The 17,789-nt window shown below is 46.6% G+C and overlaps 1 protein-coding gene across 1 annotated transcript in view; it reads left to right on the plus strand.

Moving 5' to 3' along the window:
- The first annotated feature begins 17,316 nt into the window (after positions 1 to 17,316).
- Positions 17,317 to 17,789, plus strand: part of LOC141069246 (uncharacterized) — a 40,205-nt gene continuing 39,732 nt past the window's right edge. The window contains exons 1-2 of the mRNA XM_073558700.1: positions 17,317 to 17,439; positions 17,549 to 17,609. Of these exons, the coding sequence (XP_073414801.1) occupies positions 17,317 to 17,439; positions 17,549 to 17,609 (184 nt within the window). The remainder of the gene's footprint in view (positions 17,440 to 17,548; positions 17,610 to 17,789) is intronic.

Raw genomic sequence — 17,789 nt, forward strand, 5'->3', positions numbered from 1 at the left:
TAAGGGAGAAAACAAGGGGAACTGCTACCTTGGATCTAATCCTTATAAACAGGGAGGAAATGGTTGAGGAGGTAAAAGTGGCTGGGACCCTAGGAGGTAGCGACCATGCTATTTTAGAATTTTGGATAACTAGAGGCGGAAGACCTGTGAAGACTCAGACGTCAAGGTTAGATTTCAGAAAGGCAGATTTTAAGGGATTCAGAAAGAGAATTGGAGGGATCCAATGGCTGGATATCCTTAAAGACAAAAATGTCCAGGAAGGATGGGAAATCTTGAAAAATGAAATTCTCAAAGCACAGTTGTTAACAATTCCGAAAAGAGGGAAGAATAGGAAGCATTTAAGGAAACCAGGATGGATGAACACAGAACTTAAGCACATGCTAAAAAGGAAGAAAAAAATGTTTATAAAATGGAAAGAGGGAGGCATATCTAAAGAAGAATATAATGCTGTCTGTAGAACCTGCAGGGCACAAATCAGATTATCTAAAGCTGAAAATGAACTGAGGCTTGCAAGAGATGTCAAAAGCAATAATAAAGGATTTTGGGGATATGTCAAAAGTAAAAGAAAAGTCAAAGATGCTATAGGATTTTTACAGGATGAAAATGATGAAATGGTAAGACAAGATGTTGAGAAGGCTGAACTTTTAAATTCCTATTTTGCATCTGTTTTCTCTCAGAAAGGAAATGCAACATCAACTGTTATTCACTGTCCTATTAAGGGAATAGAAGAATCCAGGATATCTATAAACAGAAAGATAGTGAGGAAACACTTAGCTAACCTAAATGAATTCAAGTCTCCAGGTCCAGATGAATTACACCCCAGAGTACTGAAGGAGATAGCAGAAGAAATTTTTGAACCCCTCTCCATAATCTTTGAAAATTCTTGGAGAACAGGAGAAGTGCCAGAAGACTGGAGAAGAGCAAATGTTGTTCCTATCTTCAAAAAGGGGAAGAAGGTGGACCCAGGCAACTATAGGCCGGTGAGTCTGACTTCTATACCAGGAAAGATCTTTGAACAAATTATTAAACAACATGTATGTCAATACCTGGATAAGAATGAAGTGATTAAACAGAGTCAGCATGGGTTTCTAACTAATAAGTCATGTCAGACTAACTTAATTTCCTTCTATGACGGTATCACTGATTGGGTGGATCAAGGAAATGCTGTAGATATAGTATATCTTGACTTCAGCAAAGCATTTGACAAAGTCTCTCATACAATCCTTATTGAAAAAATGACTAAGTATGGAATGGACAAGGCAACTGTTAGGTGGATTCATAACTGGCTTAGTGATCGGACCCAAAGAGTGGTCGTAAATGGCTGCACATCCAGTTGGAAGAATGTCTCAAGTGGGGTACCACAGGGCTCTGTCCTGGGCCCTGTATTGTTCAACATCTTTATCAACGATTTAGATGAAGGAATTGAGGGTAAACTGATTAAATTTGCTGATGACACAAAGCTAGGAGGGATAGCTAATACTAGAGAAGAGAGAGAGAGGATTCAAAAAGATTTAAATAAACTGGAGAAGTGGGCAGCAACTAACAGAATGGTTTTTAACAGGGAGAAATGCAAAGTACTACATCTGGGCAATAAAAATGAAAAAAGCATATATAGAATGGGAGGAATAGGGCTAAGTGACAGCACATGTGAAAAAGACTTGGGTATACTAATAGATCACAGACTGAATATGAGTCAACAGTGTGATGCAGCAGCAAAAAAGGCAAATGCAATTCTAGGATGTATTAACAGAAGCATACAGTCTAGATCACGTGAAGTCATTATTTCCCTCTACTCCTCTTTGGTCAGACCTCATCTGGAATATTGTGTCCAGTTTTGGGCACCACATTTTAAAAAAGACATCAACAAACTGGAGCAAGTTCAGAAAAGAGCGACCAGAATGGTGACCGGTCTGCAAACCCTGTCTTATGAGGAAAGGTTGCAGGATTTGGGAATGTTTAGTTTGCAAAAGAGAAGACTGAGAGGAGACTTAATAGCTGTCTACAAATATCTAAAGGGCTGTCACATTGTAGAAGGATCAACTTTATTCTCATTTGCACAAGGAAAGACTAGAAGCAATGGGATGAAACTGAATGGGAAGAGACACAGATTAGATATTAGAAAAAACTTTTTGACAGTTAGAGTGATCAATGAGTGGAACAGGCTGCCACGAGAAGTGGTGAGTTCTCCTTCAATGGAAGTCTTCAAACAGAGGCTGGACAGACATCTGACTGGGATGATTTAGCGAATCCTGCTTTGAGCAGGGGGTTGGACCAGATGGCCCAGGAGGTCCTTTCCAACTCTACGATTCTATGATTCTATGATTCTATGATTAAACAGAGTCATCCATTCTACCCTAAGCCAGAGAGTGGCGCCGTACAAGAGGAAGCCGGAGTACTCTAGTAAAGAGCCGAAGTGCTACACTAAAGCTGATGCCAAATTTGTATATTCAGTGCCAGCCAGAACACCCGTGTACTGAGAATAGCGATACCCCAATAAACAGTGCCAACCAGGGAGACTATCTAGCTCTCCCCTTCCATTGGCAGACCCCAGACAATCCATGAGGGTGTGCCAGCATTGGGGTGAGGCTGTGTTCCCACACGTGGGGAGCTGGGACAATAATGGTGGCGGGGTTTTTGACTGCCCCTTTGTATGGTTATTCTGCCCCATAATCGAGGCCAATTCCTGTTGTTTTCAAAGGGATTTTTTTTTTCGGTGGATTTTCTTCCAGGATGAAAATGGAATTCTTAGTAGTGGGAAGAGGGGGAAGTGTTATTACTGGAGTGGTCCGTGTGCATGAAATGGGGCTCAAGGAATGTCCTCAGCCTCCTGACATGGATTTGTGGCTCCCCCAGGAGTATGGCCGCCACAGTGGCTTTGCCTTCCTCCAGGGAGGGTAATGCCAGGCTTGGAAGCAGTGAGGGGTCTCTCTCGCAGTTAACCTATACATGCAACACAGTTCCACTCCAGGCCAGCAGGGGGGACTCTGAACCGGAAGTAAGGGGAGGAGTGAACTCTGAGGGCCAATAGGAAGGAGTAGTTAGTTAGTGTGAGGAGGGTGAAGTGTGCAGACGTGGAGAGGAAGCGCGGAGATCGAGCAGAGAGGAAAGGCTCATCCCCAGTGAGAGCGCATGAACTGGAGCCTGGTCTCCACGGTTGTATGGATACTAATGGTCCTGCAACAGACACCATAGGAGTAGGAGGCTGTAAATGCACTACCCCCATCTAAGACTCGGAGGCACAACAGCACGGAGTGAGCCAAGAGAGGAATAGCGGCTACAGCTGTCTGCCATACGAGGAGTGCTAGTAGAAGAGAATTAGGAGGAACTTCAGTGTAACTCAGTACTAGGAGTACTTCACTCAAAAAAGCGCTAGGAAGGAGACTGCACAGGCCATCTGCGGAGAGAGAATCCCTGAGTTGCTTCCAGGCTAGCCTGCTCCGGTACCATCTGTAATCAGGACACTGGACTGCATTTATCAAGTAAAGGTACAGAAATTGCACTCCGCTGTGTCTTTGTCTGCTTCCTACCCTTCCGGCACCGCTACATCCCCGTGCCAACCACATCTACACTGCCCTGGGACTACAGCTTCACCTGTGGGGAGCTTTTACATCTTTGCTGCTCCATACCATCAGTCCCAGCGGATCTGCATGCAGCATCGGCTTAACACCTCCCTTGCCGAACACCACAGGTGACGTCACGAACTATTCATTCAATCAATTACATTCCACCATTCAATCTCCCTTTTACTTGGGCACCCAGGGCCACGGACCGGGTCACTGCTGCTGTGACACATCCCGCTGACACCGGCCCGGTACCGAGCACCCCACAGCCCTGGGAGGGCGACCCAATTTGGCGTCACGAACAGGATTACGGAGCCCGGTATCCCCGGGTCCTGTGTGCCATAGACTGTGTTTGTGTAAAAGACTGTGTTGGCGCCATTGCCGCTCTGCTTGGCGCGCGCGGGAAACCAAAGAGGTGGGCCTTCGTGGGTGAAGTCTGCCGGAGAGCGCAAAACAGTGAAGTCCCGCGTGGGAAGAGGAAAAAGCGCGTGAGAGGTGGGAGGAGCTGAGGCCTACAGCCCGGAGCCTCGAGCCTGTAGAGCGGCAGCCGGTAAGCTTGCTTAACCCCTGGCCCTGGCTAACGTTAACTGGGGGGGAAGAGGATGTCTGCGCCACGCAGCAATGCAGCGGCGGACGCCACCGCTAACCCCTTAGCACCGCAAGGAGTAGCGCTCACCGCAGCAGCCCCCATAATGCCGCTGTCTATGCCCTACCTTCTGGGAGCAGCCTGGCTACCGCAGTATTCAGGGGAGTCCCATACCCTGAGTGAATTTAAAGAGAGACTGTGCAGTTTGTTTGAAGTATACCCCCTGTCTGAAAGCCAGAAAGTGAACATCCTTATTGGACAGCTAACGGGTGCAGCACAGAGGGAGGTGAAAGCCTGGCAGGACACTGACAAAGAGACTGTTAAAAAGATTCTAGCCAAGCTGAGAAGCACCTTTGACACCTGCACTGCAGCTGAAATCAAGATGCGATTCTTTGGATGCAAGCAGAGAGCGCAGGACAGTATAAGGGACTATGCTCTTAACCTGCAGGAGGCGCTGCAGGCAGTTAAGCAAATTGACCCTGACAGTGTGAAGGAGGAAGACAAACTGTTAAAGGAGCAGTTCATTGAAGGACTCCTATCCAGTACCCACAGAGGACAGTTGCGCATCATAACCCTGCAAGACCCTGATCTGGACTTTGCTGATTTCAAAGACAGGGCTATTCGGGTACTGCAGGAGCCAACTGACAGCCGTCCAGCGCCCCCGAAGCGCCCAGCGATCACCTACCGCCAGGAAGCAACATCTTTCCCTTCCATCCCTGTGGGGGCTGATGCACAGACTCTGGATAAGGATCCAACTGAAGAGCTGCGTCTTCAGGTCCAGGAGTTGACCAAAGGAATGGATGCACTTACTAAAACCATGCAGTCCCTGCAAGTGTCCTCCAAGGAGAAGATCCAGCTCGCCTCCAGTCCAGAGGATGTTCCGTGGCTCCAGAAGAAGAGGATTCCGCCACTCCGAGGGAGAATCAACGATCGCTATGACCCGGACGGACGTCCCATCTGTCGTAACTGTCGCAGGACAGGCCACACCGCCAGGTTCTGTCATTTAAACGAGCAACCCCTGGGGCAGAGGGCCAACCCCCAGGAATAGGATCCCCAGGCCCAAAAAACTGGAGAGCCAAGTATGTTGGGGGGAGACCGGTCCTTCCAGCGGTGATTGACGGCATCCCCATGAACGCTTTGCTGGACACTACCACCATGCCGTACATTCTTTACAAGAGGTACTGGGCTGACTCTGAACTCACCCATAGCCCAACTGATGAACTGACAGTAGCGGCCAGTAATGGTCAGTCTTTACCCCAAGTAGGATGTAAAGAAATTACTGTTAAAGTGGGTAGAGTAGAGTTAAAATCTCAAGGCCTGATAGTTGTGGATATTGATCGACGTGAAGGTAATCCCATGATGACTCTTGGTACCAATGTAATTGAAAATTGTCTTTCCGAGGTTATTGTCTTGTTGCAACAGGTGGCTGAGACTGCTGGTTCCAGTGAACAACGAGTCCTGCAGAAGGAGATCAGAGCCCTGATGCAAAGACAACAGGTAGAACTCTCAGGTGGAGAAATTGGCAGTGTCAGAGTGAGTGATGCTTTCCCCATTGCAATACCCCCAGATGTGAAATGTTGATTTGGTGTCGGGCAGCTATAGGTCTCAGAGGGAAGGATTACCAGGCATTGGTAGAGCCAGTATACTCTGATAGCCAGCCCACTGTCCTGACAGCCAGAGGGGTAGTTGATGTACGTAAAGGGAGAGTACCTGTACGCCTCTTGAATTGTGGGGAGGAGGAGGCCACAATACCTCGGTACGCCACAGTTGCTAAGCTGCTCACTGTTAATAACAACTCATTTAAGGCAGCAGAGCCCTTGGTCTCATCCGATCAGGTGGAGGACAATGGCTCTGTGAAGCAGATGGAGGAGTGGTGCTAGCAACTGCAGGTGGGGACTGACTCTACACCTTCATACCAGAAAAATGGGGTTTACAGAGTGACACAAGAATATGAGCGGGTATTCAGTAAACACCCACTAGATTTTGGGCAGGCAAAAGGGGTTCAACATCATATCCCCACTGGAGATCATCCACCCATTAAGGAAAGGTACCGGCCTATACCCACAACACAATACCAATGTGCTAAAGGTATGTTGAGAGAGATGAAGGAAGCTGGGGTTATCAGAGACAGTTGTAGCCCCTGGGCAGCTCCAATAGTTTTTGTAAAGAAAAAGGATGGTACCATGAGAATGTGTGTTGATTACAGAAAGATTAACAGTATTACACATAAAGATGCCTACCCACTACCTAGAATTGAGGAATCATTAGCTGCACTTAAAACTGCTAACTACTTTTCCACCTTGGATCTCACTAGTGGGTATTGGCAGGTTCCCGTGGCAGAGGCAGACAAGGAGAAAACAGCATTTACCACCCCAATGGGTCTCTGTGAGTTCAACTATATGCCATTCGGGCTCTGCACTGCTCCAGGAACATTTCAATGGCTGATGGAGTGCTGCCTGGGACACATGAACTTTGAGATGGTCCTGTTATACCTTGATGATGTCATTGTTTTCTCCAAGATGTATGAAGACCACCTGGAACACCTGCCTGAGGTGTTTGAAGCCTTGTCCAATTTTGGCCTGAAGGTGAAGCCTTCCAAATGCCACCTCCTGAAGCCCAAGGTACAGTACCTTGGTCATGTTGTGAGTGCAGAAGGTGTGGCATCAGATCCTGACAAAGTCAAAGTCATCCGGGACTGGCCGAAACCCAGCAACCTCCATGAAGTACGCCAGTTCCTTGGACTGGTGGGTTACTACTGAAGATTCATCAAAGGCTTTACTGAAATAGCCACCAATATGCAAAATCTTCTGGTGGGGCAGTCCAAGAAGACCAAACAGAAAAATTCCACCTTTGAATGGACTGAGGAGTTGGAGAGATCCTTCACTCGACTGAAGATGGCTCTCACAGGTGATGAAATTCTGGCCTACCCAGATAATGACAAACCCTTTGTGTTGTACACTGATGCCAGCAACGTGGGACTTGGAGCAGTACTGTCATAGGTACAGAATGGCAAAGAAAGAGTGATCTCTTACGCCAGCAGGAAGCTGCGTCCCACTGAAAGGAACCCTGACAATTATAGTTCCTTCAAGCTGGAGTTCCTTGCCATAGTCTGGGCTGTCACTGAAAGATTCAAACATTACCTAGCCTCCACCAAGTTCACTATCTTCACGGACAACAATCCGTTGACCACTTGGAAACTGCAAAACTAGGTGCACTGGAGCAGCGATGGATGGCTCGGTTGTCTAACTATGAGTTTACCATCAAGTACCGAGCAGGGCACAAGAATGCCAATGCTGATGTGCTGTCCGGAATGCCTAATCTGCCAGATGCAGGAGAAGACCCGGAGGCTCTTGAAGAAATAGAGTTGCCTCCCTTCCACCGGCCATTTGCGGCCCAACGTGCTCAGGGAGTGAGAAACAGACGGTCTGACTTGAAAGAGGTCACCTTAAACCCCTTGCCTCATCATGACTGGGCAGAAACGCAAGATAATCACCCTGCAGTCCGCCTGGTGAAGGAGCTACTGTCACAAGCTGACTCACGCCCAGAGTCGGATGCTCCTGAAGAAACCCAGCAATTGTGGAAGGAGAGAGGTCGGCTGTTCATCTATGAAGAAAAGCTGTGTCGGAGGAGTATCAATGCCCGCACTCATGAGCTGGTCTGGCAGGTGGTAGTCCCAAAGAGTGAGGCATCAATGGTCTTGAAAGCTTACCACAATGGAGCTGGACACTTCGGATGGAAGAAGTTGGAAGCCTGGCTCCGGAAAAGATTCTACTGGGCTGGTATGAGAAAAGCCATTGAAAAGTGGTGCTGAGAGTGTGGACAATGTAACCTGCGCAGAAAGGATCGAAACAGCCAGAGAGCTCCTCTGCAACCAATAGTAACCAAGCAGCCACTCGAGTTGGTCGCCCTGCACCATGTCAAGCTGGTCCCAAGCTAGTCAGGTTACATCTATGCTCTTACCATCGTGGACCATTACTCAAGATTCCTGGTAGTTGTGCCTGTAAAAGATCAAACAGCCAGGACAGCAGCCAGAGCATTCCAACAGCACTTCTGTAGACCACATGGATATCCTGAGCGAGTGCTTACAGATCAAGGTCCCGCTTTTGAGGCAGAAGTGTTCCAGGAATTCTGTAACTTGTATGGTTGCAAGAAGATCAGGACAACACCGTAACACCCACAGACCAATGGCATGTGTGAGAAGATGAACCAGGTAGTGATTGACCTACTGAAGACATTGCCTTTGGAGGAGAGAAATCTGTGGCCAGAAAAGTTGCCAGATCTGGTAGACCTCTACAACCATATTCCAGTGAACTCCACCAACTGTACCCCAGCCTACCTAATGAGAGCAAGACCTGGTAAGCTGCCTATTGATTTGAACATGGGAGTCCTGACACCTGAAGTAACGTCACCAGATGCTGACTGGGATACAGAAAGACAACAACAGTACAGAAGAGTTCAAGAGTGTGTGGAAAAGAGTCTAGCTCAGGCAAGGCAAAAGCAGGAGAAGCTTTACAATCAAAATGCGCCTGCCGTTCCTTTGTCACCAGGAGAACAAGTCTTAAAAAGGAAAAGAAGATTGCATAAATTGGATGACCAAGGTTTTTTGGGGGCCCAGGGGCCAATCCGGAGCCGCCGCAGCGCAATTTTGGCTTCCTCCAATAGTCGCATGTCGCGGCAATTGTCAGCGGCTGCGCTGCGCTGAATGGCTGGCTCAGTCACCTGATCCTCCTCCCCTCTCTCCGCAGCGTCCGCGCTCATTCCGGCAAGCAACTGGCATCACGTGTCTGCATCAGAGTGACGCTGGCCACTCACACTCTGGCAGCGGCTCCTCTGTTCCCTCCCCTTCGTTGGTGTCCATAGATACAGCGGGGCCCGGCAACTGACAGCCCAGCCGACGCCGTGTATCACAGGAGGAAGAAGAACTCTCTGGTGCCTGGTGGACAGTGTTGCAGCACTGCCTGTTCCTCACCTCTCCGAACTTGGGGGTAAGTCGCAGCAGGGTGGGGCGGAGGTATGTCATGACTGACTCATGTGGATGTGGGGAAAAACACTCTTTGTTATACATGTATTTTAGCCCTATGTTGATTGCTCATTAAATATTATAAACTGAATGTACATTTCCTGCCTATTGATGATTACCCTCTAAGAGTACACCGCATAACATCTGGGCCTCCGTCCTTGATCGCCGCCACACGTGTTTTAGCCCTTAGTTGCCTACCACATCTTTCTCTCACCTACTTTATGTGGATGTGGGGGGCATGGGGGGGTGGACAGGGGGGGGGCCTTGGTCAAGAGGGTGCCGGGTGCCCAGACTTTAGGAACAGCCTCGGACCAGTGAGCAGTGCACTGCACGCATTATGTAACGTAACCCATTCAGGTCCTCACATCACGTCCCCTATGGCCAGGTTCACGTTGGGCGATTTTATGCGTATTGGCCGTAGGCCTACAGCTTATGTGCAACGTCTTTTTAGGCCATGTCCACACGTGGCGGAATGGTGGTGGGTTTTCCGCACGGACCCGCAGCAAACCAAGTGCTGCGGTCCGTACGGCTGTCAATTCCCGCACGGGGACCGCAGCGCTCAGCTAGCTGTATTTATGCATGATGGTTTCAAACTGCACAGGTGAGAGATCCTTTTCAAAACTTAAACGAATTAAAAATCAGTTGAGGAGTCAAATGGGACAAGACAGACTCAATCATCTCTCTTTAATGAGCATTGAACAAGAGCTTTTGAAGACTCTAGACCTCTCAGAAATCATCAACGACTTTAGCACCAAAAAATCTCGCCGAAAAAGTCTGTGAGCAGTTTATGATCTTCAGTGTCCAAAAAAATCCGAGTTTCTAGTCCATTAAGAAATTGTTGCCTGTGCTCATTGCACTTTTCCTGTTAGGCTACCACCCACACAGATATACATCTGTATAGATAAATAATTATGTTGAATTATTGTTTAATATTATGTTTACATGTTCTTATTTGCACTTACATGTGGTACGGTGCATGTAGCCTTATGTTTACCTTGTATAAAGAAATACAGGCCAGTATATACCACATTATATATTTTGACTGTTGATTTTGAGGAATATTTAATATTATTTATATTGTTTGACCATACAATACAATTTCTTGTGAGAAAAAAGTAATTTTTCTTTGTTTTTATGGTCTAATAAATGTTACAATTTGTATACCTAAAAATCAGCATATGTAGTGTATTTGTGAGAAGAGCCACAAAATTTTGACAGAAAATGTTTTCCTGGGAAGGGGGGTACTGGGGCCCAGGTTTTATGAACAGCCCCGGGCCCATGGTCCACTTAATCCGCCACTGGCTGAACCTTACACCATTCTACCCTCAAATTTTGACAATACCAGGGTGTGCCTTATTAGCAAGGATGGAGGAGAAACCTCAGCAGCCATATCAAGAGATCATCTGAAACTATGTCCTGACCTGTTAAAAGAAAGAATGGAAGAACAAAATAACATGCAATCCATAGAAGAAGAAGAGAAGGTCAGCACAATACTTGGTGAATTCCCTGCAAATTGGACTAAAGTAAATGATGCTATAGTGGTGCCAGTGTTGACATTTCCCCAATTGGTAGCACAGGAAGACGTGACTCAAGAAAATCCTGAAGATCGGGAAAATCAGGCAGCAGATGCCACACCAGCAGTGGAGCCAGAGAACCCTCGCCCTGCCAGTGGTGAATCTGTTATGCCCACAGTGACTCTAAGAGCTAGTAGACGTAGACTACCCAGTTTACACGCAACACCAGTAGTTAGACCAAAACAAACAGTTCAGTCCATTACAACACCAGTATTACGCAGATCTACCCGTACCACACAAGGTATACCCGCCCATCAGATATCGTGTATAGATAAGTAAATGTAAATGTTGAGATTGTATGTATATATGTAACTGTTTTCAAGCTTTGTGCCTACAGGTAATCTGTAAGAATTTCCTTAGAATTTTCCAGTTTTTACCTTGTTTCATGGACAACAAACCACAGGACTGTGTGTGGTCAAAACTTACCTTTGTAAATAGTTTACCATTTGCCCAGGAATGGACCATGGACATTGATGCTGGACTTATCATCATAGGAATATTTTTGGAGCTCTTGGTTTTTGTAAATTTTTCCTTTTACAAATCTTGTACAATTTAATTGTTTACATGTTTTTCATGTTTTGTTCAGCCCAGGAGTGCTGACTTGCACTAGGGGGAGTGTGGTGCCCCAGGAGTATGGCTGCCACAGTGGCTTTGCCTTCCTCCAGGGAGGATAATGCCAGGCTTGGAAGCAGTGAGGGGTCTCTCTCGCAGTTAACCTATACATGCAACACAGTTCCACTCCAGGCCAGCAGGGGGGACTCTGAACCGGAAGTAAGGGGAGGGGTGAACTCTGAGGGCCAATAGGAAGGAGTAGTTAGTTAGTGTGAGGAGGGTGAAGTGTGCAGACGTGGAGAGGAAGCACGGAGATCGAGCAGAGAGGAAAGACTCCTCTCCAGTGAGAGCGCATGAACTGGAGCCTGGTCTCCACGGTTGTATGGATACTAATGGTCCTGCAACAGACACCAGAGGAGTAGGAGACTATAAATGCACTACCCCCATCTAAGACTCGGAGGCACAACAGCACGGAGTGAGCCAAGAGAGGAATAGAGCTGTCTGCCATACGAGGAGTGCTAGTAGAAGAGAATTAGGAGGAACTTCAGTGTAACTCAGTACTAGGAGTACTTCACTCAAATAAGCGCTAGGAAAGGAGACTGCACAGGCCATCTGCGGAGAGAGATTCCCTGAGTTGCTTCCAGGCTATCCTGCTCCGGTACCATCTGTAATCAGGACCCTGGACTGCATTTATCAAGTAAAGGTACAGAAATTGCACCCGCTGTGTCTTTGTCTGCTTCCTACCCTTCCGGCACCGCTACATCCCCTTGCCAACCACATCTACACTGCCCTGGGACTACAGCTTCACCTGTGGGGAGCTTTTACATCTTTGCTGCTCCATACCATCAGTCCCAGCGGATCTGCATGCAGCGTCAGCTTAACACCTCCCTTGCCGAACACCACAGGTGGCGTCACAAACTATTCATTCAATCAATTACATTCCACCATTCAATCTCCCTTTTACTTGGGTGCCCCAGGCCACAGACCGGGTCACTGCTGCTGTGACACATCCCGCTGACACCGGCCCGGTACCGAGTACCCCACAACCCTGGGAGGGCGACCCAGATTCATCTTGTGAACGTGCGCCTAGACCCACAGGTATATTTCAAGCTCTATGTTATCATTCCTGTGTACTGTTCTTCAAGGACGTTTCATGTTTCAATAACACAAAAAAATTCATAGCCGGTGGTAAAAAAAAGAATTAAATTGTAGAGAATCCAGGAAATCTGGGTAACAAGAGGTTGGCAGAATGGGCAGCTGCCATGGGACTCATTTTTATTTTTTATTTTTTTATTTATTTATTTATTTATTTTTATTTTATTTATTTATTATTTTTTATTTTTATTTTTTAGTCTTGTAATATTCCTTGACATAGTTTTCCACCAAATTCTTCAAAAATGGCTCACAAGGTTTATCAATTTTGCTTATATATTTTTGACATTTTTGCGTCTTATATAGAGCAAAAATAAAAAAGTTGCACTTTCTGCTAAAATATCACAAAATTTGCCCCCAAAATTACAGTCATATATAAAACCCCTCCAAGGAGAAAGTGGACTTCAGTACATTTGCACAAAAATTTTGCAACTTTTCTAAATGTCAAAAAAAGATGAATCGAATGCAGAAATCTGAAAAACAAAAGCCGCTAGCAGATTAACGAACGTGAAAAAAACAGACAAATAAGTATGCAAAAATAAGGCTTAAAAAAGGGGCGCAAATTAAAAAAATTATATATAAAAAATAATAAAGCGGCCCAAAGTTTTTTAATTCATTGCACTTCTCAACACCTCTGCTTGTTATCAGTGAATGGGAAGATTCTTCGGTCACATCCAGAGGTTTAAACCTAATCCTAATACTTCTCACAGCTGAAGGTTTGTTACAAAGTATCCAGTCTAGAGAATCTTGTGTGAGCAAAGTACATGGCCTGGATGAATCTCCTCATCCTGATACTTTGCTACAATGTATCAATCTGTTTATAAAACACAAGATTGGAAACAATCGGAACAGTCACAGCTGATACCTTCCATGTTAATCAAGAATGATTCCTTTCATTGAGAAAAAAAAACAGCGATAATGACATTGGTAAAGCTGAAAATCAAAAGAAAGTTTGCTACAAATTTGCAAAAATTTTGGAAGTGGCGCCCAACATATTTTTGACCTTTAACATAGGGAACAATCAAGAGGCTGCACATCTCACAGCTGTTCGACAGCCGCAACACATGCATGGATAACCTGTTTGTTAGGCAATCCCTGCATGTGTTGAGGCTGTCGAACAGCCGTGGGGACTCAAACATATTTTTCGAGCACGCCAAAGTCACTGGGTTAGCACACGAGCATGGCGGATAACACCCTATCCCAGCACGTTCCCTCATCACTACTTATAAGGATTCTGAATATTAGTGAGGCTCTGTATGGCGGTGATATATGGGTTTTAGCATCATCTTGGCCCTATATGATGGCATTAGAGAAAGAGTGGAGATAGGTGTCTGCCAGATATCTCAGGTGCGCCGGGAGCTGCCAGCACGCAGGTTTCTAAGGTACACATCGGGTAACTAAGTGACGCGTGACGCGTGACGCTTAGTAACCCGATATTTACCTTAGATACCAGCTCCCAGCGTCTGCTTAGAGCGCTGGGAGCCTCGCTGATCATTAGCTCCCGCTGCCACACGCAGCGATGTGCACTGGCTAGCGGGAGAGCAATGATCAAAAAATGGCCCAGGACGATCCTGGACGATCAGCGATACCTGGCAGGGGGCCCGGTCGCTTATCCCCGTCACACAGAGCGATCTCGCTGGTGAGATCACTGTGGCATCACAAAATCAGCGATCTCGCTAGCGAGATTGCTGTGTGTGACGGGGCCTTGAGATAGCAGTGTTATCTTGGTACTTTATGGTGGTATTATGTGTGCTAAAATTGCAAGACCAGTGGTGAGCATCTACTTTGTTTTTTGCTCAGAAACCTTATTTCTATTAAACCGGCAGGCTGTATTTGTCACCTTAGAAGATAAGCGGTAGCTGAGATTTCTTGCACCTGTGGCACCCCTGAGGCTCAGTTGCCACAGAGGTACTGCACCTTCTCCTAAGGTGTGGTGCCCCACCATCCAGGTAAGTTGAAGGCTCCTGACCACGCTCCAACACTTGCACCCCACACAATAGAGTAGTTCAGCAAAACCACATTGCGGCTCCTTGCTTAGAGAGAGGCAGAGCACCTTTGGTGGTTCCCTGCTTGGAACAGTAGACGTGCTGGGAGGTGGGTGGAGTTCAGAATATATATATGAGCGGGATGGTTTAGGATTACAGGTCAGTGTGACAGGAGGTCAGTGAGAGAGGAAGCCACTCAGGAGGAGTGGGGATCCCTGGAAGAGGGATGGAGGAAGGAGTGCTGCAGCTGCCTCAGTGATCTGAGTCAGCTGGCACGGGAAAGGAAAGAAGGAGAAGGACATTGAACTGAAGCCTGAGCTTCCATAGGAGAGAAAGACAAGTACGGAATGTAGGAGTAGAAGGGAACACAGAGGACGTGGATTAGAGGAAGAACCCTGCCTAGAAGTTCTAAGCGCAAGGCCAGGGCCCGGTCACCGAGGTTGTATGGACACTAATGGTTCTGCAGCAGACACCGGTGGATTAGTGGGCTGTAAATGCACTACTCCCATCTAAGACTTGAGGGCACAACAGCAACACGGATAGAGAGCCGGGACTCAGGAGAAGGGAGTCCCCGAGGCAGGCTACAGCTGTCTGCCGTACAAGTAGAGTTCTTGGGAACATCTGTCAGGAGGAACTCCAGTGTAACTCAGTACTAGGAGATCTTCACACTTAAAGGCGTTATAGAGGAGATGTTCAGAAAAGGCACATAAGTTGGCGGAGTGTGGAAGGGAGCTTTCCATTTTGCCTGGAGGTTGACTGAGTCCCTGACCCGGAGGACACGGCACAGAAGCGGGCACTACAGACTGTGAGTAAAGCTTTGGAACTACATGCCCTGGTGTCCTCCATTCCTTCCTGCGTCCGTCCACCTAGCACTGCTACATCCCCTGCGCCGGACACCACACCATCTAAGTGTTTCTTCACCTACACTGCCCTGGGACAACAGCCCTGCCTGTGGAGGGCTATAACATCATTGCTGCACCACATCATCTGTCCCAGAGGATCTGCATGCTCCCTTGCCGAACACCACAGGTGGAGTCACGAACTATTCCATTAACTACATTCCACCATTCACATTTTCCTATTACTTGGGCGCCCGGGGCCACGGACCGGGTCACCGCTGCTGTGACACATCCCACCGACACCGGCCCGGTACCGAGTACCCCATGGCCCTGGGAGGGCGACCCACACCCGCTTGTCGCCATCCCATGACTGTCTTGGTGCAGTGTTTAAGGGGTAATCATGGAAGGTTGTTTCCTACAGTCATCTTCTATGACTGTGAACTGCACATTGATAATTAAACTTTACATAGAAGTTTGGGACCCTGAAGTACGACATTCCAATCCTTGTGTCTCTGACATCTAGGGGAGTGGCAGCACAATGACACAATGCATCTGGAGCCACTCCTCTCCCTGCCGGATATACTTATACAGGCACCTCTGGTGACGGCCATCCTCACTAACAGGCCGGCAGCTGGAAGACCAGGTAAGATTGGCAGTCATTAGAATGATCGTCCACGGCTGTATTTACACAGAGGGGTTACTTTTAAGCGTCCAAAACCAACAATATTTTCAGGTGGAAACCTAAAGTCTCTTTTTCCTTTTCCTCAAGAGTTTTCTAAGTTTTTATTTTTTTTTTTTTTACAGCTTTTTAATTTGACAGCGGATTCTGTCAGGATCTGCTTTGAAGACGTGACATGCACACTTTACTTTTCCAACTTAAGCCACGTTCACACGTTCAGTATTTGGTCAGTATCTGACATCAGTATTTGTAAGCCAAAATCAGGAGTGAAACAATCATAGGAAAAAGATGATTTGGGGAACTCACCGTACAATCTCTTTCTGGGAGTCTTCATCTCCTGTGTCCCTTAATGAAGCAATAGAGAAAGTATAATAGAAACCCGTCACCACTTCTGTATTTATCACCCACTCCTGGCTTTAGATTACAAATACTGATGTAAAATACTGACCAAATACTGAACGCGTGAACATGGCCTGATCGTAATCATTCAATGGGATCAAAAGTATTTCCAAGTGTTTTTATTACACTTGTATTACTTATAGTCATGGACTATGTGGCTGCAGGGACCCTTAGAGAATTGGAACAGGGGGTGCCCATTCTTATTTCCTTTGTAATAGATGGTGAGAACCTGCCCAATTAGTGGTTTGAGAGTCACCATAAGAGGATGGTGATAGGACCTCTGGATACAGGTAGTAAGGGTTGTGCTGGTGTCAGGAGGCTCCTATTATAGTCGTAGCTTTCAGTGGGGTGAGAATATGTATTGCATATGTGATGTACTTGAGGCAACACCATCCATGGGGTTTAGAGATGTTTTTTTGAGACCCCGCACATCAGACTTGTGTTAACATTTCCCACTAGATGACCCCCAGCTATAATGCTGTGATATCAGTGCTGGACACACAAGTTCTGCTTCTTTCCAGTCCCCAGTGGGGACTCTTCTTTTTCCTGGGATCCAGTAGGCAAATAAGTTCTCCACCAGACGGATGAAGACTGTTTTCTTCATCCTGGAGGAGAATTAATTTGTTCCTCTCCACCAAAAATAAATGAAAGTTATGGAATCCTAGACGTCCTTGACTTCTACTGATTTCAATACAGTTCCCACACATTTATGGCCACTTGTCCAAGAGATAAGACCTAGACTACCTCCTTCTCCAGACTGGCCGGGGGTCCCAGCTTCTTGAATTTTTATTCTGTCTCTTAGAATTAACCTTGCCTTTTGTTTTGGAAAAAGAAAGGTCACCAGTTAGAAGCTCCAAACATGTATCTGTTTCCTCCATAGACATAGGAAAACAAAAATCCCAAAAAGTTTTGCCCCAGTTAAAAAACTTCAAGATAGTTTGGCCTCCTGGGGTCAAAATAACCCTGGGCGATGGCTACATATAAACTTCTCCTGCGCCGTGAAACATCCTATAGTTTCCACCAGGAAATATGGCTGCTCATAATATTGGAAACCCGAAACTTCGGCAGATCTTTCTTTGGCACCAATATCCTGGTAAAAGGACACATTTTGGGATAATGTTGCACTTTGCTAAGTCATTTCAGTCCATCTTTGACCAACCCCATGTTTTCGGGCTCAAATCACAAAATTTCTTTTTTTCCAGGCAACTTCTGGTGCCAAGATGAAGAATCCAGATAAACTCATAATAGTGCTTCTCTACTCAGGTAGGTCCCAATGCTTCTTCAGGGGCCTCGTCCTTACTTTTTAGACCACACAAGGGAACTTTATGAAAATCACTTTATATGATCTGTACCATGGTATCTAGTGTAAAATACCTGTGGGCTAAAAAGACAATCTAAAGGTGCCCATATGCCTTTCATAGCTTTGGGGCAAATGCCCACATG

Source organism: Dendrobates tinctorius, unplaced genomic scaffold (genome assembly GCF_039654945.1).
Source record: "Dendrobates tinctorius isolate UK_male_01 unplaced genomic scaffold, ASM3965494v1 ptg000257l, whole genome shotgun sequence".
NCBI classification, from domain to species: domain Eukaryota; kingdom Metazoa; phylum Chordata; class Amphibia; order Anura; family Dendrobatidae; genus Dendrobates; species Dendrobates tinctorius.